The sequence below is a fragment of the Pongo abelii genome, chromosome 3 (genome assembly GCF_028885655.2).
Source record: "Pongo abelii isolate AG06213 chromosome 3, NHGRI_mPonAbe1-v2.0_pri, whole genome shotgun sequence".
Taxonomy (NCBI): domain Eukaryota; kingdom Metazoa; phylum Chordata; class Mammalia; order Primates; family Hominidae; genus Pongo; species Pongo abelii.
The window spans coordinates 51,664,337-51,685,713 of record NC_071988.2 but is presented as its reverse complement, the minus strand read 5'-3'; the positions used below and the strand labels follow the sequence as shown (position 1 = coordinate 51,685,713).

At 36.0% G+C, this 21,377-nt stretch overlaps 1 protein-coding gene across 7 annotated transcripts in view; it reads right to left on the bottom strand.

The window, feature by feature from the left end:
• Positions 1-21,377, bottom strand: part of EPHA5 (EPH receptor A5) — a 361,246-nt gene that overhangs the window by 166,628 nt on the left and 173,241 nt on the right. For 4 of the 7 annotated variants that reach the window (XM_009239965.4, XM_002814747.6, XM_002814748.5 and 1 more), the window contains exons 4-5: positions 14,570-14,725; positions 9,564-9,899 (exon numbers count right to left, since the gene is read on the bottom strand). The exons of 1 other annotated variant lie outside the window; for it this stretch is intronic. In XM_009239965.4, coding sequence (XP_009238240.1) covers positions 9,564-9,899; positions 14,570-14,725 — 492 coding nt within the window. The remainder of the gene's footprint in view (positions 1-9,563; positions 9,900-14,569; positions 14,726-21,377) is intronic. 2 more of the 7 variants (XM_054553910.1, XM_054553911.2) reach the window with 1 other exon arrangement.

Genomic DNA, 21,377 nt, shown 5'->3' with positions numbered 1-21,377 from the left:
TCCTGCTCTCGCCATGTGAGATGCCTCACTCCTTCTTTGCCTTCTGCCACAATTGGAAGCCTCCTGGGGCCTCACAAGAAGCAGAAGCTGCTATGCTTCTTGTACAGCCTGCAGAACAATGAGCCAATTAAATCTCTTTTCTTTATAAATGACCCAGTCTCAGGTATTTATAGCAGTGGAAAAAGACTAATACAAACAGTGAGAAAATTATGACAGTTAAAGAGATCTTACTTAATTGACTCCATCTTTCTTTTAACCTCCAAGCTGCCCTTGTTCATTCCTCGGGATAGACTGAACTAACTTTGGGGGGAATTTAGTTTATGGTTTGGCTTTCAAACAAAAATGATAATAACTCCTCTCTGAAACAAATCCCCTCCTTGCTTAGGGATCAGACAACCTTTGTAAACCTAACAAATTAGCCATAAGATTAAAAATTATGGCTCAGGGGTCATGCAGCCTGAATCCACAGGATTCCTAACCTCCCCAATGGCTCCCATGGCTAACAGTATTATTTTAAGACCTTTGATTGGTGTTCAAGATATTTTTCAGACCCTGCAGCATTCTGATGGATCAGCTGGCATCATACGGAACACTTAAACTGGCTCATTTGGTCTTGTAGCCCTCACCCAGTAACTGACTCTGCAGGAGGACAGATTCAACTTCTTATGATTTCATCCCTGACCCAACCAATCAGCACTCCCCATTCCCTAGACTCCTGCCCACCAAACTATCTTTAAAAAACTCTAGCCTTTGACTTTTGGCAGAGCTGATTTGAGTCATAATAAAACTCTGGTCTCCTGCTTAGCTGGCTCTATGTGTATTAAACTCTTTTTCTGCTGCAATTTCCCTGTCTTGATCAATTGACTCTCTCTGGGGAGGGGGCAAGAAGAAACCATTGGGTGGTTACAATTAGAAGTTTCCACAATTTTTGTGTAAAGTGAGACTTAGTGATTCTGGAATGCTGATACTTAGAAGAATCTTATTTTGATGTTTTGGGTAGGTTTGCAAAATGTTACAGTGTATACTGTGAGAACTCTAACGAATAGCAACCAAAAGTCAACAAAATTGTCTGCTGTGAATATAAAATTTTGTTTTACAAGACACCTATGTCTTGATCACCTGGACGAAAATTGATCTTTTTTTGGTATTTAAGGTATTCAAGTTTCAAATAATACACTTTGGAGGCTGAAGGGGCCAGCAAGTTAAAGACAACTATAGCAAATATTTGTTGAATACATCATTAAAAAATAAACAGTTATTTCCTCTATCTAGTTTATCAAAGGAATACCTTTCAAAGAAGTTAAGGTTATGCAAGCTGGAGAATGTTCTTCTAAGGGAACACAACTCAGTGATTGTTCGATATGCTTACAATATGTTGGTAGAAGATTCATACCTAGAATCAAGTAAAGTTGAAAGATGTTTCATAAGAAGGCTGAAGCCAAAGGTTTCAAGCCAATATTTTTCTAATATGGGAAGAGAGTTCACATTTACTGAACACTCCTGATGTCTAGATATGGTGACGAAAAGTCAACACATGCTAGCATTGCCTGCAGCTGAGTCTATGCTGAGGGAAAAATTGGTTTTCACTATTCCTGTCCAGCTCTTTAGCACTTCTATTAGTTTCACCTTAGGTTAGGTAGTAAATGGTAAAAAATATAAACGATTCACTGGGGAAAGTGGCTTATATGTGTGCATTATATTTTCTAATAGGAAAAAAAAAATGCCGTAGACAAATATTCAATGTGGCTAAGAACATGTAGAGTATAGAATAATTCCTATTGCATTAATCACATGCTTCACACAATCTGGGCTAATTTTGAATGTTTCCCTCAGCTTTATCAATCAGTAGCAACTATGAACTCTGAACTCAGCTGCATGCATTTTCTTTTTTCTTTTTTTTGAGACAGAGTCTTGCTCTGTCACCCAGGCTTGAGCGCAGTGGTGCGATCTCAGCTCACTGCAAGCTCCGCCTCCTGTGTTCACGCCAGTCTCCTGCCTCAGCCTCCCCAGTAGCTGGGACTACAGGCACCCGCCACCACGGCCAGCTAATTTTTTGTATTTTTAGTAGAGATGGGGTTTCACCGTGTTAGCCAGGATGGTCTCGATCTCCTGACCTCGTGATCCACCCATCTCGGCCTCCCAAAGTGCTGGGATTAAAGGAGTGAGCCACCGCGCCCAGCCAGCTGCATGCATTTTCTTATTCTTAGAATATAACCACTTGATTTACCTGAGGTATCCAATCATTCAAATTAATTATTTTTGCTGAGACTTTGTAACCAACAGCATTCCCACATCAAGGCTAGCATCCTGCAACCTGCAAACTTACACTAATATTATATAAACTAAGCCTGATTTCACTCAGTCAAACATGTCCTATTTCTTTGTGAGTACTGGTGGCAAGGATGTGCTCAATGACCAAAGCCCACCTGAAGTACTAAGGAGATGACAAGGTTACTACACTTTGGACTGAGAGTTGTAGTCAGTTGATAGAGGAAAGTTACAACCTTTTGGCTTTTAATGCCTTTTTCTTCCCCTCCCAGATACCTGTTGGTGGACAAAACTCATGCTAGAAATTACTCTTAGGTTTAGAATGACTCTTGCCACATAGTGGGTTGAATTACTAAATTAGCTGTAGTTTATCTTTGGTTTTTATCTTACTAGGAAAGAAGTCTTCCATGTTAATTTGCTTAAAAGTGAACATTTGAGGGAAAAATATAGAGAAATCAGTAGCTCAAACAGGACTGTATTCCCTACTCCCTAATAATTACTTCCTATTAATTCCAAAATTTCCATATGGAATATAGAATTGTTTTCAGGTGGTTGTATAATAGTTCATAGTTATTCTAATTTTGATAAATGAACTTAGCAAAGAAAATTTCATTGCATGCATTTTTGCTACAATAGTTGAAATAATATGAAAAGATTTATGGTCTGCAAGGAAAATTCATCTGTGTTGCCAAGCAAGCAAATAAACAAGCAAATAAAACCTGCCTAATCACATGCTAAATTAATGAGTTTTTAAAAATTAAATGAAACAAAAAAAAGATTTGAGTTGTAAAAATGAATGCTATGAAATTATATGAGATAAATTTTGCTTCAAATGGATTTGATCCAGAAATGTATTTCTAATGAAAAAATTCAATTAAAAAATGTTTTGTTGAATCAGGGGGGAGGAGCCAAAATGGCCGAATAGGAACAGCTCTGGTCTACAGCTCCCAGCGTGAGCGACGCAGAAGATGGGTGATTTCTGCATTTCCATCTGAGGTACCGTGTTCATCTCACTAGGGAGTGCCAGACAGTGGGCGCAGGTCAGTGGGTGAGTGCACCGTGCGCCAGCCGAAGCAGGGGCGAGGCATTGCCTCACTCGGGAAGCGCAAGGGGTCAGGGAGTTCCCTTTCCAGGGGTGACAGACGGCACCTGGAAAATCGGGCCACTCCCACCCGAATACTGTGCTTTTCCGATGGGCTTAGGAAACAGTGCCCCAGGGGAGTATAGCCCTCACCTGGCTCAGAGGGTCCTACGCCCACGAAGTCTCGCTGATTGCTAGCACAGCAGTCTGAGATCAAACAGCAAGTCGGCAGCGAGGCTGGGGGAGGGGCGCCCGCCATTGCCCAGGCTCGCTTAGGTAAACAAAGCAGCCTGGAAGCTTGAACTGGGTGGAGCCCACCACAGCTCAAGGAGGCCTGCCTGCCTCTGTAGGCTCCACCTCTGGGGGCAGGGCACAGACAAACAAAAAGACAGCAGTAACCTCTGCAGACTTAAATGTCCCCGTCTGACTGCTTTGAGGAGAGCAGTGGTTCTCCCAGCACGCAGCTGGAGAGCTGAGAACGGGCTGACTGCCTCCTCAAGTGGGTCCCTGACCCCTGACCCCCGAGCAGCCTAACCGGGAGGCACCCCCCAGCAGGGGCAGACTGACACCTCACACGGCCGGCCAGGTACTCCAACAGACCTGCAGCTGAGGGTCCTGTCTGTTAGAAGGAAAACTAACAGAAAGGACATCCAAAAGTAGATAAAACCACAAAGATGGGGAAAAAACAGAGCAGAAAAACTGGAAACTCTAAAAAGCAGAGTACCTCTCCTCCTCCAAAGGAACGCAGTTCCTCACCAGCAACGGAACAAAGCTGGATGGAGAATGACTTTGACGAGCTGAGAGAAGAAGGCTTCAGACGATCAAATTACTCCGAGCTACGGGAGGATATTCAAACCAAAGGCAAAGAAGTTGAAAACTTTGAAAAAAATTTAGAAGAATGTATAACTAGAATAACCAATACAGAGAAGTGCTTAAAGGAGCTGATGGAGCTGAAAACCAAGGCTCGAGAACTACGTGAAGAATGCAGAAGCCTCAGGAGCTGATGCGATCAAATGGAAGAAAGGGTATCAGCCCTGGAAGATGAAATGAATGAAATGAAGTGAGAAGGGAAGTTTAGAGAAAAAAGAATAAAAAGAAACGAGCAAAGCCTCCAAGAAATGTGGGACTATGTGAAAAGACCAAATCTACGTCTGATTGGTGTACCTGAAAGTGACGGGGAGAATGGAAACAAGTTGGAAAACACTCTGCAGGATATTATCCAGGAGAACTTCCCCAATCTAGCAAGGCAGGCCAACATTCAGATTCAGGAAATACAGAGAACGCCACAAAGATACTCCTCGAGAAGAGCAACTCCAAGACACATAATTGTCAGATTCACCGAAGTTGAAATGAAGGAAAAAATGTTAAGGGCAGCCAGAGAGAAAGGTCGGGTTACCATCAAAGGGAAGCCCATCAGACTAACAGCGGATCTCTCGGCAGAAACCCTACAAGCCAGAAGAGAGTGGGGGCCAATATTCAACGTTCTTAAAGAAAAGAATTTTCAACCCAGAATTTCATATCCTGCCAAACTAAGCTTCATAAGTGAAGGAGAAATAAAATACTTTACAGACAAGCAAATGCTGACAGATTTTGTCACCACCAGGCCTGCCCTAAAAGAGCTCCTGAAGGAAGCACTAAACATGGAAAGGCACAACCGGTACCAGCCACTGCAAAATCATACCGAAATGTAAAGACCATTGAGACTAGGAAGAGACTGCATCAACTAACGAGCAAAATAACCAGCTAACATCATAATGACAGGATCAGATTCACACATAACAATATTAACTTTAAATGTAAATGGACTAAATGCTCCAATTAAAAGACACAGACTGGCAAATTGGATAAAGACTCAAGACCCATCAGTGTGCTGTATTCAGGAAACCCATCTCACGTGCAGAGACACACATAGGCTCAAAATAAAAGGATGGAGGAAGATCTACCAAGCAAATGGAAAACAAAAAAAGGCAGGGGTTGCAATCCTAGTCTCTGATAAAACAGACTTTAAACCAACAAAGATCAAAAGAGACAAAGAAGGCCATTACATAATGGTAAAGGGATTAATTCAACAAGAAGAGCTAACATCCTAAATATATATGCACCCAATACAGGAGCACCCAGATTCATAAAGCAAGTCCTGAGTGACCTACAAAGAGACTTAGACTCCCACACATTAATAATGGGAGACTTTAACACCCCACTGTCAACATTAGACAGATCAACGAGACAGAAAGTCAACAAGGATACCCAGGAATTGAACTCAGCTCTGCACCAAGCGGACCTAATAGATATCTACAGAACTCTCCACCCCAAATCAACAGAATATACATTTTTTTCAGCACCACACCACACCTATTCCAAAATTGACCACATAGTTGGAAGTAAAGCTCTCCTCAGTAAATGTAAAAGAACAGAAATTATAACAAACTATCTCTCAGATCACAGTGCAATCAAGCTAGAACTCAGGATTAAGAATCTCACTCAAAACCGCTCAACTACATGGAAATTGAACAACCTGCTCCTGAATGACTACTGGGTACATAAAGAAATTAAGGCAGAAATAAAGATGTTCTTTGAAACCAACGAGAACCAAGACACAACATACCAGAATCTCTGGGATGCATTCAAAGCAGTGTGTAGAGGGAAATTTATAGCACTAAATGCCCACAAGAGAAAGCAGGAAAGATCCAAAATTGACACCCTAACATCACAATTAAAAGAACTAGAAAAGCAAGAGCAAACACATTCAAAAGCTAGCAGAAGGCAAGAAATAACTAAAGTCAGAGCAGAACTGAAGGAAACAGAGACACAAAAAACCCTTCAAAAAATTAATGAATCCAGGAGCTGGTTTTTTGAAAAGATCAACAAAATTGATAGACCGCTAGCAAGATTAATAAAGAAAAAAAGAAGAATCAAATAGATGCAATAAAAAATGATAAAGGGGATATCACCACCGATCCCACAGAAATACAAACTACCATCAGAGAATACTATAAACACCTCTACGCAAATAAACTAGAAAATCTAGAAGAAATGGATAAATTCCTCGACACATACACCCTCCCAAGACTAAACCAGGAAGAAGTTGAATCTCTGAATAGACCAATAACAGGAGCTGAAATTGTGGCAATAATCAATAGCTTACCAACCAAAAAAAGTCCAGGACCAGATGGGTTCACAGCCGAATTCTACCAGAGGTACAAGGAGGAATTGGTACCATTCCTTCTGAAACTATTCCAATCAATAGAAAAAGAGGGAATCCTCCCTATCTCATTTTATGAGGCCAGCATCATCCTGATACCAAAGCCTGGCAGAGACACAACAAAAAAAGAGAATTTTAGACCAATATCCTTGATGAACATTGATGCAAAAATCCTCAATAAAATACTGGCAAACAGAATCCAGCAGCACATCAAAAAGCTTATCCACCATGATCAAGTGGGCTTCATCCCTGGGATGCAAGGCTGGTTCAATATATGCAAATCAATAAATGTAATCCAGCATATAAACAGAACCAAAGACAAAAACCACATGATTATCTCAATAGATGCAGAAAAGGCCTTTGACAAAATTCAACAACCCTTCATGCTAAAAACTCTCAATAAATTAGGTATTGATGGGTCGTATCTCAAAATAATAAGAGCTATTTATGACAAACCCACAGCCAATATCATACTGAATGGGCAAAAACTGGAAGCATTCCCTTTGAAAACTGGCACAAGACAGGGATGCCCTCTCTCACCACTTCTATTCAACATAGTGTTGGAAGTTCTGGCCAGGGCAATTAGGCAAGAGAAGGAAATCAAGGGTATTCAATTAGGAAAAGAGGAAGTCAAATTGTCCCTGTTTGCAGATGACATGATAGTATATCTGGAAAACCCCATTGTCTCAGCCCAAAATCTCCTTAAGCTGATAAGCAACTTCAGCAAAGTCTCAGGATACAAAATCAATGTACAAAAATCACAAGCATTCTTATACATCAGTAACAGACAAACAGAGAGCCAAATCATGAGTGAACTCCCATTCACAATTGCTTCAAAGAGAATAAAATACCTAGGAATCCAACTTACAAGGGATGTGAAGGACCTCTTCAAGAACTACAAACCACTGCTCAAGGAAATAAAAGAGGATACAAACAAATGGAAGAACATTCCATGCTCATGGGCAGGAAGAATCAATATCATGAAAATGGCCATCCTTCCCAAGGTAATTTACAGATTCAATGCCATCCCCATCAAGTTACCAATGACTTTCTTCACAGAATTGGAAAAAACTACTTTAGAGTTCATATGGAACCAAAAAAGAGCCCGCATCACCAAGTCAATCCTAAGCCAAAAGAACAAAGCTGGAGGCATCACGCTACCTGACTTCAAACTATACTACAAGGCTACAGTAACCAAAACAGCATGGTACTTGTACCAAAACAGAGATATAGATCAATGGAACAGAACAGAGCCGTCAGAAATAATGCCACATATCTACAACTATCTGATCCTTGACAAACCTGAGAAAAACAAGCAATGGGGAAAGGATTCCCTATTTAATAAATGGTGCTGGGAAAACTGGCTAGCCATATGTAGAAAGCTGAAACTGGATCCCTTCCTTACACCTTATACAAAAATCAATTCAAGATGGATTAAAGACTTAAATGTTAGACCTAAAACCATAAAAACCCTAGAAGAAAACCTAGGCAATACCATTCAGGACATAGGCATGGGCAAGGACTTCATGTCTAAAACACCAAAAGCAATGGCAACAAAAGCCAAAATTGACAAATGGGGTCTAATTAAACTAAAGAGCTTCTGCACAGCAAAGGAAACTACCATCAGAGTGAACAGGCAACCTACAAAATGGGAGAAAATTTTTGCAACCTACTCATCTGACAAAGGGCTAATATCCAGAATCTACAATGAACTCCAACAAATTTACAAGAAAAAAACAAACAACCCCATCAAAAAGTGGGCGAAGGACATGAACAGACACTTCTCAAAAGAAGACATTTATGCAGCCAAAAAACACATGAAAAAATGCTCACCATCACTGGCCATCAGAGAAATGCAAATCAAAACCACAATGAGATACCATCTCACATCAGTTAGAATGGCAATCATTAAAAAGTCAGGAAACAACAGGTGCTGGAGAGGATGTGGAGAAATAGGAACACTTTTACACTGTTGGTGGGACTGTAAACTAGTTCAACCCTTGTGGAAGTCAGTGTGGCGATTCCTCAGGGATCTAGAACTAGAAATTCCATTTGACCCAGCCATCCCATTACTGGGATAAAGGACTATAAATCATGCTGCTATAAAGACACATGCACACGTATGTTTATTGCGGCATTATTCACAATAGCAAAGACTTGGAACCAACCCAAATGTCCAACAATGATAGACTGGATTAAGAAAATGTGGCACATATACACCATGGAATACTATGCAGCTATAAAAAATGATGAGTTCACGTCCTTTGTAGGGACATGGATGAAATTGGAAACCATCATTCTCAGTAAACTATCGCAAGAACAAAAAACCAAACACCACATATTCTCACTCATAGGTGGGAATTGAACAATGAGAACACATGGACACAGGAAGGGGAACATCACACTTCGGGGACTGTTGTGGGGTGGGGGGAGGGGGGAGGGATAGCATTGGGAGATATACCTAATGCTAGATGACGAGTTGGTGGGTGCAGCGCACCAGCATGGCACATGTATACATATGTAACTTACCTGCACGTTGCGCACATGTACCATAGAGCCTAAAGTATAATAATGATAATAATAATAATAATAATAATAAAAAGAAAAAAAGATTACAAAAAAAAAGACTACATATTAGGTATAGTGTATATACTGCTTGGGTAATGGTGATGGGTGCATCAAAATCACAGAAATCACCATTGAAGGACTTATCCATGTAATCAAAACCACCTGTACCCCATAAAACTATTGAAATAAAAAAAATTTTAAAAATTGAAAAAAAAAAAATGTTTTGTTTTGTTTTGTTTTCCTGTAAATGGGATTGCTTAACAAAGCTTTAACTATTATTTGTTTAAAACTGCAAAAGTGTTTTTGATGTGTTATACTTTAAGTCCTGACCTTCCGGTTAATGGAAAATTCTCACACAGATTTCAGTCAACTTGGCCCTCAGCTATGGAAATAATTGACAAAACTAGGCCTCACATACACAATTGGGTTGGGCATGGCACTTACCTGCTTGATTTGTGGTTACATTTACAGACACATACTGCCGGGCTCCTGGGCTCAAGTCGGACACTCCATTCACTGCCTCAATCTCAAAGGTATAGTTTGTGTGAGCGAGTAGATCCACCATCATGACAGAGGTGTTTTTCAGGCCGCTTTGCCGGGGAAGGTACCTGACATGACCGCCACACTCCTCACACACACCTGCATGGGAGTTGCACTTCTTGCATGCAATATAATATGACACGTCTTTCCTTCCACCAGTGTCAGCAGGCGGAATCCATTCCAGAAAGACACTAGTTTCATTAACATTTGAGATGGCATTCCGAGGAGCGGAGGGGGGTCCTGGTTTGCAAAGTAAAGTAAGAAAAACATATTTTAAGATGGTATTAATTAGGCATTATTTATCACACCAATTCCTGGTCTGAAGGAAAAAATAGATTTGCAATAAATCCTTGAAGTCATAATTTGTAGTTTTGTTTTCATAATTTTGTAGGGACAATAGTGGGGTTTATTTTTATTCCCTATGGAAATGACTTATCTTGGCATTGTTATAACACTAGTTCAGTAAAAGCAGAATGTTTTGCTTCATGTATATGTAAACAATTATGGAGTAAAACTATGTATGCACAAATATTATAAGATAAAATTAAAATTATATATTTATAAACTGGTGAGTTTCCTTGGGGATTGAACTGAATGTTTCCTCATTGATGCTAATCCCTGCAACCTACAAAGTAAACACAAAGTATCTACTAAGAAACAAGCATAGGAAAATACAGAATTTTCAGCGTAGCTCCTGACTACAAATTTTGTAAGTAAAAAAAAAAACCTTAGCATGCTTCAAAACAGATTGCATATCTACTTGTTAAATCACCAACAGAATTTGAAACCCCCTACTGTATATCAAAAAGGCATTAGAATTTAAGTAAACGGTCAAAATTACAATTTGCAGTAAAACATATTTTACTTTGATATTGTTTTTATATTACAGTTCTGCAAGTTGTGAATTTTATTTAATTGAAAATCTAAAATTTATTTCAAAAATTACCCTCAAAAGGACTACAATAGGATGAAAAAAAGTGTTCAGATTTTGAAGGATCAATAGAATAAATTTCAACTTCTAATAACCTACCAAAATAAGAAAAGAAATAGATTTAACACAAATATTTTCATAGAATCATAACATGTTAGCTACGAATAGCTATTAGGAGTGAAACTTTCCTAACTTCATGAAGTATTTCTTGTACACTTTATTTTTTGTATATATCTTAATGGAAACTGGGTGTAGCTTTTAAAATATATTTTATATTCAGAATCATCTTATTTCAATAAGATGGAATATTTCCACTAAAATATGAGTAATGAAATCCATGATCAGAATTGCTTTATGAATTTCATATATTAAAGGTAACCATATCTTATTTGTATATTATTTTAACTGTTCCTGAACTTGATTAGAATAATAGAGAGAACAAAAATTAATTAGGTAATTTCTAACACTAGAGTCAATGTTTAGATATTTAGTTAAAACTTCAGTCAGCCGTTAATGTTATATTATTGGATAATCTCAAAGAGAAAATACATTTATATTTGTTCCAGAGACAATCTGGACATCTCTCCTTACAGAGAATAAAATGGAGTATGGTGGTAGTTGAATGGTTCATAAGCATAATTAAGCTACTTAGGATGATCTGTCATCCTAATATGCATTGTCTGTTCTAAATATCAAAATTAACAATTTTTAACTAACATTTATTAAGTCATGACTTTTGAGGGATTGTTTTAAAAGTGGTAAGAAAGCTAATTGGCATTTAAGATTTAGCTGGATAGAATGTCATTTATTTATTTATTTATTTAGAGACAGAGTCTCTCTCTGTCGCCCAGGCTGAAGTGCACTGGAGTGATTTTGGCTCATTGCCACCTCCGCCTCCCACGTTCAAATGACTCTCCTGCTTCAGCCTCCTGAGTAGCTGGAATTATAGGGGCCCACCACCACACCTGGCTAATTTTTGTATTTTTAGTAGAGATAAGATTTCGCCATGTTGGCCAATCTGGCCTCTAACTCCTGGCCTCAAGTGATCCACCCACCTGGGCCTCCCACACTGCTGGGATTACAGGCGTGAGCCACCGAGCCAGGCCAAAAGAACCCCTTAACTAAAAACTTGACTTCTTTGCAAAAAAAAAATCCCCACCTTGACCATGTTTGAATCCTATGAATTTTGTCATACCTGCCATCTCACATACTTCAATATAAAACAGTCCCCTTTAAGTTGAAATAATGTCTTAAGATGGAAATATCCAGTCTATCAATGATGGGCATTTGGATTGTATTTGCTTTGCTTTACTATTGTAAACAGTGCTGCAATAAACATACTTGTGCATGTGTCTTCATAGTAGAATGATTTATAATCCTTTGGGTATATACCCAGTAATGGGATTGCTGGGTTAAATGGTATTTCTGGAAATACACGTGTTCTTGTTTACTATAAACTTTAGCTTATTTTAATAGTACAAAGTTACAGACAAAATGAAATTTAAGATAAAAAATTATAGGATTAACCTCTGAGAAATATCTCTAAGTTAGAACAATGTCAAACTTCTATTTTGTTTTGTTTAATTTCTGCCAACTGAAAAATCTTTGCATTTAACACATTTCCTCTAAATCTATAAGAATGCATCAGCAGCTGAATCCTCCTTTTCTACTGACTCTTCTACTAACAGCTAGGATGGGGGCATACGCAGCTTTAAAGTCAAAAGGAAACTCAAACTCAAGTGAGACCCTAAAGTAGAGGTAAAAAGTGGAGGCTCGAACTAACATGCACCTACAAAAAACATGTAATAAAATTCCACTGCCCCAATCATAGATATGATGTGTGAACCAAAGTAGAACTGTGAGACAAACCTTTAATTTAAGCAGATTCATCAGAATTTTAGGTTTTATTTTTGTTTGATTTTTTTTCTGTAGGCTTATAAAATGTTGTTACATGGATTTAAAAACTTTGTATATTCTAGAAAAAAAATTTGAAGTTGGATCTATAAATTCAATTCCAAAGAGCCAAAGGCAAAGTGAAGCTGAAGATCTTCATCTGAACATCTATCAGGCGATAAGGAAATCATATGCAGTAATTGTGGTATTTGAATGCAACTAAAAACATATACACACACTCATAGATTATGTATTAGAAAGATCTTATACATGAGTCCTAATTTTTTTAATTTAATTTAATTTTATTTTATTTTTAGGAATGCATACAAATTAGTGCTCATTTGACAACACAGTATTAGAAATTCACACACCTGGAAACTGAGAAATGTGAAGCCTGACTGTGGGCTTCGGTCCTAAAAAAGTGCTAAGCAGTCCTTGCCACCAAAGCACAGCTTCCCCCCACAGACCCCACCCCCATTTCCAATCCTAACAAATTTACAGAAAGGGAGGCTCACATTTATGCTGAAAAAAAAGAGAAAGATCATGGGTAGACCACTTAAAGGAAATAATAATTAGAAAATTAATAAAATTTGAAAGATAATTCAAAACATGGTTTTCTCTTTAATTTACCACTCTGTTGTCTAGCCAACATTTTCCCTATTTGGGCATTCATTTGCTCTCATAAGCAAAATAATTATTTAAATCTCCACTGCAACCAAAATTCATCACATCCAATCACAGTTTATATCTTCTCCATTCATATGTATCCTTACAAAAGCGCATATAAAAATTGCATTTATTCATTTGAAGAGGAAATTATTTTTCACTAGTAATCATCTAACCCATGAAATCATCAACTTTGGGATAAAAGAATGGTCTTCAGAATGTAAAGCTAATTAATAGCAATGATTTAAGGAAATCTGAAAATATGTTTCACTGACAGTATGAAATTAGACACTATGAAATTCAGATAAAATTTAAATTTGTGATTATTTGATAACAAAAAATCTGTACTGCTTCTTTAAATTTAGAGATGGATACTAATATTTCAAATTTTTGTGAACACCTTTGAAAGCAGCTACAAATTTCTGGAACCTAAAATAGTAAATCCAGGCAGTTCATGGAAATTAAACAATATGAGGAGAGAGGGATTCAATTTCCTTCTCCTTAATTTTCTGTTTTTGCTTGATTTGCTACAGAGACTTTCTTATGGAAAAACTCTGAAAGTATTGTCATCAAGCAAACAAATGCATAAATGTGTTACATTCTCAGAAATATATGGAAAACCAAATATACGGAAAACTAAAAATGTTGAAAGACGTGGCTACATCTACTGCAAATGTTAGAATTGAATGTTTACTATTCATCTACTCTACTTATGATCAGCAAATATATTAAATAATAGTTAAGGACACTCACTAACAAGAAACATGACAGCTGCTTGAGAACCCTGGCAAAAACATTGGTGTATGTATCACTCTGATCTGATTTAAATCTTGTTTGCCATTCCCAGTTTTCTATGTTCCTGAAATATTTCCTGTGTTGTTTTATAAATGACTTTCTTAGTGGATTTATTGGGGCAGTTTAGAACAAGATGGTGAAGGCTCCATCAGCTACATAATTATGTGATGAGAAAACTGGCAGAGGAAGAGGAAGAAGAAGAAGAGGAGGAGGAAGAGGAAGAAGAGGAAGGAAGAAGAAAGAAGAAAGAAGAAGAAGAAGAGGAGGAGGAGGAAGGAAGAAGAGGTTTTAATGTAAACTGGGAAGTAGATTATCAAAGTCATGTTTAGCTAGCATGAACACTGAAATAAGCCACAAAATAGAAGAAAACATTCTATATCTGTGTCTCAGCTGTTGAATTTGAAGTTAGGGAAAATGGATGCTTCTAACAATGAGTGATAAGAAGAGACTCAAATTTTTCAGTGCTTATTAAAGGAGATTGAAAATTGGTGAAAACTGTATAGAGATGATTAAACATTATGCCTGTTTTAGGGGGAAATGTTACTAGAATATAACAGGCTCCATCATGCTGTTTCCTCAAAACTGGTGAAAGTTAGCATCACCAAATATCCATGGGTTTCCTTACTTGTGCATGCCATTGTGGGTGGATCAGACTCTCTCCTGAAATAATCCTTTTCACAGACACAAGAGGTTGAAGCTTCCTCATGGGTATAACTGTGAGGTGGACATTTGCCGCAGCTCTGGATGTGAGGTGAGGCTTTGAAGAACCCAGGTCTGCACACTGTCAAAAGAAATAAGAGACTAAGCTTTTCCCTGGAACAGATGCAGTGTTTGTTTTGTGAATAATGTCATTATTTTGACTAGTATACACAGATTACAGATAACACAATCTTTGCATCAATTTCAAGAATTTTTCATAAGCTTCTGGATCATAAACACCAGGCTATTCATTCAAATAATCAAATATTTATTTCAAGTACTTAAACATTTATGGAATGTACATACTTGTAATGATTTTTATGCTACAGGAGCTTATAAGGAATTATATAGATAAAAGGCAAATACTTTTATGTATTTAAAACTGAAGCAGTGCTTTGTGTACAGTTTTCACTTACTCTATCATTACTACAACTATGTTGAAGAAATAAATATTATTCCATGTACTGCTAAAATGGTATGATACAAAGTAGGCACTCAAAATTGTGTTATTGAATAATAAATTAATTAATTAGTATGTGCTAAATGCCTCATAAATTCTGTTAGATTGGGGAGAATGCATAGATGACCTGATATACCAACTATATTATTTTTATTTTAAGGGAGTCAAATTTTTGACATTTGTTTTACATTTACTTCATTTTAGAACTTTTCTTTGAGACACCTACTGATTCAACATTTATCCATTCTAATATCAGTAAGGCTTATTTACTATACAAATTATAATGATTTCTTAAGCTCAAACATTATGTCTTATTCAGTTTTGCACTTACTTTTTCCAGTGTTTGACCACAAAAGGCATTCAAAGAGTTCTATGAAATGTGTGAATGAATGAATGGAGTGGCATGAATATTATAACTGAACTATTTAGAATCACATAAAAAAAGTGTTTTCTGATATTTCTGTGAGCATTTCTAAGCTTATCATCAGGTAAATGCACATGAAGTAAACCTTTTTATTCTGTGGATTTTCTACAGAATAAGAATCATATGATTCTTATTTCTCAATGGCTAATAAAGCCAAACTTTAATATGCTAATTGCTCAGTATGGGTCAATTGAAGACTACCAAACTGATGGTTTGAGTGCTTTGTACAGCTTACTTTACATAAAGCTAATCAGCCATGTTTTTCTATTTTCAAAGCTCACTACATATACTGAAGTATCACGCACATTTGCTGAAGCTCAAAGGTGAACTCGTATTTCAGTAGAAATTTCTGATAGACAAAATGAATCGGGGCCAACTTTCATATGCTATAAATGATTTCATGTTTTAGTAATCCATGCTAAGGCTCTCTGCCATCACCATGAATAATCAGGAATTGGCAAAATTGAGAAGGTACTCTTTTCAGTAGATCTAATTATAGTGATAGTAAAACCTTAATGCTCTTATAAATTGTGAGAGAATGTGAAGGTATTTGAAAGATAAGAAGAGCTTTTTGATAGTATTAGGGACATTCTTGTAGTTAAATGATTAGGAGAAGATTTAAAATATTATTTTTCTTATAATAGGATTGCTGTAGCAGCCTATACCATACTTAGCTAAGTTATTCAGTTTTTCTTCTTTTATCCTTGTAAGTAAAACCATTCTCACTTTAAACACTATTTGCTTTCAAAGACATGAAGTGTCAATTCATATGTTCTAAGTATTTGGAATTCATTTACCATTCATGAAACAAAAGTCATTTCTTTTCTTTTTAATGAATGCCTCTTAACTTAAACACTTTATATTATATCACATATAACTCTGCTGTTCAAACCCCCAAGGGAGCTTTGGAAATATAAAATAATATAAATCGAAGTAAAAAGTAGATAAATGTATCTTTCTGTTCAGTTCAATAAGATGTTTTCAGCAGGTATAGTGGGCCAGTAACTCTACTTGAACTGGCTTCAGAGGTAAATGAGATAGACACGGCCTTGCCTTTATGAATCTTAAAGGTATTCCATAAATATTATAGATATTACTACACTAGGAAAAGAAAAAAGAGCTATTGCAGTAAACATAGATATCCAATTTAATCTAGATTATTAAAGGAGATTTCCCTCAGGAAGCTGAGTCTCTGCTTATATTTGAAAGATTATGAAAATGATTTAATTTGAGTTAGAGTGTATCTGTACCTTAAAGGGAGAAATCCTTGCAAAGGACCACATGAGGTGGAGAACAAATAGGGAAATGGAAGATACTAAAGAATTGATCAGGAAGATAGTCAGAATAAAGTGGAAGAGTCAAGTTTATACAGGACAGAGGGCACCAGGCCACAAAAACCTTACGTATTTTATCAGATATTTGGTACTTTATTTTATAGGCAAAGGGAGGTCATTGGAAACTTCCCCTCACCCCAGCTTTATTAAGGTTTAACTGACAAATGAAAATTGTATATATTCACAGTAACTGCAAAGTTATTAAGCCAAGGAATAATGAGATCAAAGTAGTGTTTATGAGATCATTACACAGCAGCCTGGGTAAAAAAGCAAGATCAGAGGCAAATAGCTCCTTTGTTTCTATTGCATTGGTCCAGAAAGAGACAATGTCACTTAACCAGAGTGGTTCCAGTAGTGATCAATAAAACGAGCGGAATTCAAGAGATGAGAATGGGGTAAAATCAACTAGATTTCATGATGTATTTAATGGGTTAGATGACTTAGTGGAAAATTGTAAGAGTGACTGTAAGGTATTTGGTTTAAACTTTACAGAAAATACTGGTGCCATTTTCTCAGAGAACAGGACATGAAATGTGTTGGAGAAGATAATGAGTAATATCTAAAGCATTATTTAATTTGAGGTGGTTGAAGTAATGCAAATAGATGTTTAGAGAGAAAAAAAACTGTGTGGTTCAATATTATCCAAGAAAAATGTCATAAACTGTAATTATTCATCACCTTCAAATCATGACCCTAAATTCCAGGGGATCATAGTACCCTGCTAGACAAACTTATATTATTCCCTTAGTTAAGTTCATTTCCAACATCAACAGGATTTTCTTGTAGCATCTCCTCTTATTCAAACTCATATTATTCCCTTAGTTAACTTCATTTCCAACATGAACAGGATTTTCTTGTAGCATCTCCTGTTCCTTCAAACTCCTTATGAGCTCTGTTTCTGTTACTATCAGCTGATACAGTCATTTGTCTTGAGAAAATAAAAGTTGTCAGAAAGAAACTTTCTCATTTTCCTACCATCAAATCTCCAAACCTATATGTCATGGTACCCATCTTCTCTACCTTTATTTCTATCAAAATAGAATAAAATGTATCCTTCTTCACATCAAATAAAAATATCTGTATTTGAATTAGGAACCCCCACTCTGCTCTCTGAGATGAAGCTTCCAAGTAGCTACAATTCTTTTGAGATGCTCAAAAACAAAGCAAAACAAAACAAACAACAAAACTATCAACCTCACATGATTCCAATTTTCCCAGTTTTATTCCACTTTCAGGATATGATTTCTTAAATTATTTTCCATATATACATCTGTAGTTCCTCATTCTAAATCACATGATGATTCACTCCACTCCATTGATACCTCTCAATGAAAACTACTTTTGTTAAGATTGCAGTTGCTTTCTTGCCGTACTCACTTCTCAGCAATATTTGACATTCCCTCTTTTAGGAAACTCCAGATATTTTCATTACAAAATGCTAGCATAGCCTACAAGTTTTCAAGTAATATTTAAAAACTCTTTAAAGGCAGTCTCCTACCACACTCATTGTCTCCATCCATCTACTTATTTCCTGTATTTGAGAAACTTTTCTTCTCTGCCTCTGAACACTGTAGGAAAAGCATTCTGGGCCAAAAGACAAGACACGTAAATAAATAAATGTATAATTTTTTTTTGAAAAAGCTTGCAGTCCACGATAAGAGATTTGAATTTAATCTGAAACAATTTGGAAGACACTGAAGATATAATTTGTTTTTTGAGTCCACACTTTCTGTCAAGAACTGTGACAAAACATGTTTGAGTTGTGTGAGGAAAAAAAATGTTCTTCACACCCATGAAGCTACAAGTGTATTTCATGGGTGGAATAATAAATAATAATAATAAACAAACAATGATAGAGGCAAAATTGATATTTTACATTTTAATCATGATAATATTTAAGAAATAATTATCTAGATAAGTAGTACAATTTATTTAAATACCAATCCAAAATGGTTTATTAAAAATAAATGAAGCTTCTGGAGCAAACTTGTTTCATACAATGTCTGTACATTACCTAAATATCATTTAGAAAACATTATGCCAGTCATTTAAGTTGGGCAAAGAGTAGAAGACAAAAATGCACCCCATGTTGACATGTTTTATGAGACTATTGTGGCAAACTCCTGGGGGAAAGAAAATTATGTTTAATAATTATTTCTACCCATGCTTGAAGGCTCATTTTTTAAATGCAACCATTTCCATAGTATATATGCTAATCTGCAAGAATACATGTTCTTTCCCTACTTATCCTTTAAACCTTTGAGCCATATATTTAGCACCTATTTAGAAATTTGCTGTATAATCTTATGAGAAATTGTTTAAAGGTTCTCAAAATTACCAAAAAAAAAATTAAACTGACAAGTTCGATTGATTTTTCACAATATTTTCAATTAAATTTCTTTTAATGTCTCCAATATATTTTACCCTTAAAGAGCTATTAACCTTTGGATAACTAAGCATATTCACTTCATAATTCAAAGTCAATACTCCAAAAATATGGCCCACCAAGAAAATGTTTTAAAAATATTAATATATATAATAATTACTGTTTTAATACTTTAAAATACTATACTTCTTTCCATTACAGTTAAAATATACAGCCATATATGTGTGCATATATATATATATATATATGTATACTATACATATAAAAGAAATTGAGTTAAAAGGCACAGACTATCGTTGTTTGCAGTGTTCAAGATATAATTAACTTTCAAAAGCATTGCTGGCCTTATCTAAGTATGTTTTATTGAGAAAGACAGAAAATCACTATGAACAAGATTTATTTCCATAGCTCTATCATATGTGAATTATCAGAGGATATAAGCTAAGCTAAATGAATTATATTTATTTAATACATTTTTCAAAATAAGGTACTCAGAAGATAGTTTAGTGTGGGTTTAAAATATGTGTTTGCTAAGAAAAACAGCATAACACAAAATGCTATAAGGAAATTAAAACTCAAAACATGTTATATTTTATATAGTATAAATATTATTACTTATACCAAAATTTAACAGTAATAGCATTTTATCTTCGTATTTAAAACATTGGAAGTGTAGCCAATGCAAGCCAAGGCAAGAGAAACAAATAAAAGCATCCAAATAGGAAAAGAAGTCAAACTACTTCTCTTCACTGACAATGTTATTATGTACTTAGAAAAGCGTAGAAACTTCACCAAAAGTCTCCTGGATCTGATAAATGATATCAGTAAACCTTCAGGATGCAAAATCAATGTATAAAAATCAGTAGCATTTCGATATATCCATAACATTCAAGCTGAGAGCCAAATCAAGAATGCCCCATTCACAATAGCCACAAAAAGAATAGAATACCTAGGAATACATTGAACCAAGGAGGTGAAAGAGATATACAAGAATAACTACAAAACACTACTGAAAGAAATCATAGATGACACAAACAAATGGAAAAACATTCCATACTTATGGATCAGAGGAATCAACATCATTAAAATGCCATACTACCCAAACCAATGTACAGATTCAATACTATTTCTATTAAACTACTGATATCATTTTTCACAGAATCAGACAAAACTATTCCAAAATTCATATGGAAACAAAATGAGCCCAAATAGCTGAAGTAATCTTAAGCCAAAAGGAACAAAGTGAGTGGCATTACGTTACCCAACTTCAAAATACAGTATAAGGTTCCAGTAAGTGAAACAGCACGGTAGTGGTACAAAAACAGACACATAAACGAATGGAACATAATAAAGAATCCAGAATAAAACTGCACACCTACAACCTTCTGATCTTTTACAAAGCCAACAAAAACATGCAATAGGGGAAAAACTTCCCATTCAATAAATGGTGCTGGGATAGCTGGCTAGCTATATGCAGAAGAATGAAACTAAACCCCTACATTTTACTATGTACAAAAATTAACTCAAGATGAACTAAAGACTTAAATTTCATGTCTCAAACTATAAAAATCCTAGAAGAAAACATTAGGAAACACCATTCTAGACACTGACTTTGAAAAAAAGAATGTATGACTAAGTCTTTACAAGCAATTCTAACAAAAACAAAAATGAAAAGTGGGATCTAAGTAAACTAAAGAGCTTCTGCACAGCAAGAAAAACTATTAGCAAAGTAAACAGACAACCTGCAGAATGAAAAAAAAATTGCAAACTATGTATCTGACAAAGATCTAATATCCAGACTCCCTAAGGAACTTAAACAACTAAACAAGCAAAAAAATATATATATAGCCCCATTAAAAAGCAGGCAAAATACATGAACAAACACTTCTCCAAAGAAAAGATACAGTCAACAAACATGAAAAAAATGCTGTACATCACCAATCATCAGAGACATGCAAATCAAAACCACAATGAGATACCATCTCACAATATTCAGAATGGTCATTATTTAAAAGTCAGAAAACAATAGATGATGGTGAGGCTGTGGAGAAAAGGAAATGCTTATACACTGTTGCTTGGAATGTAATTAGTTCAGCCCTATGGAAAGCAGTTTGGAGATTTCTCAAATAA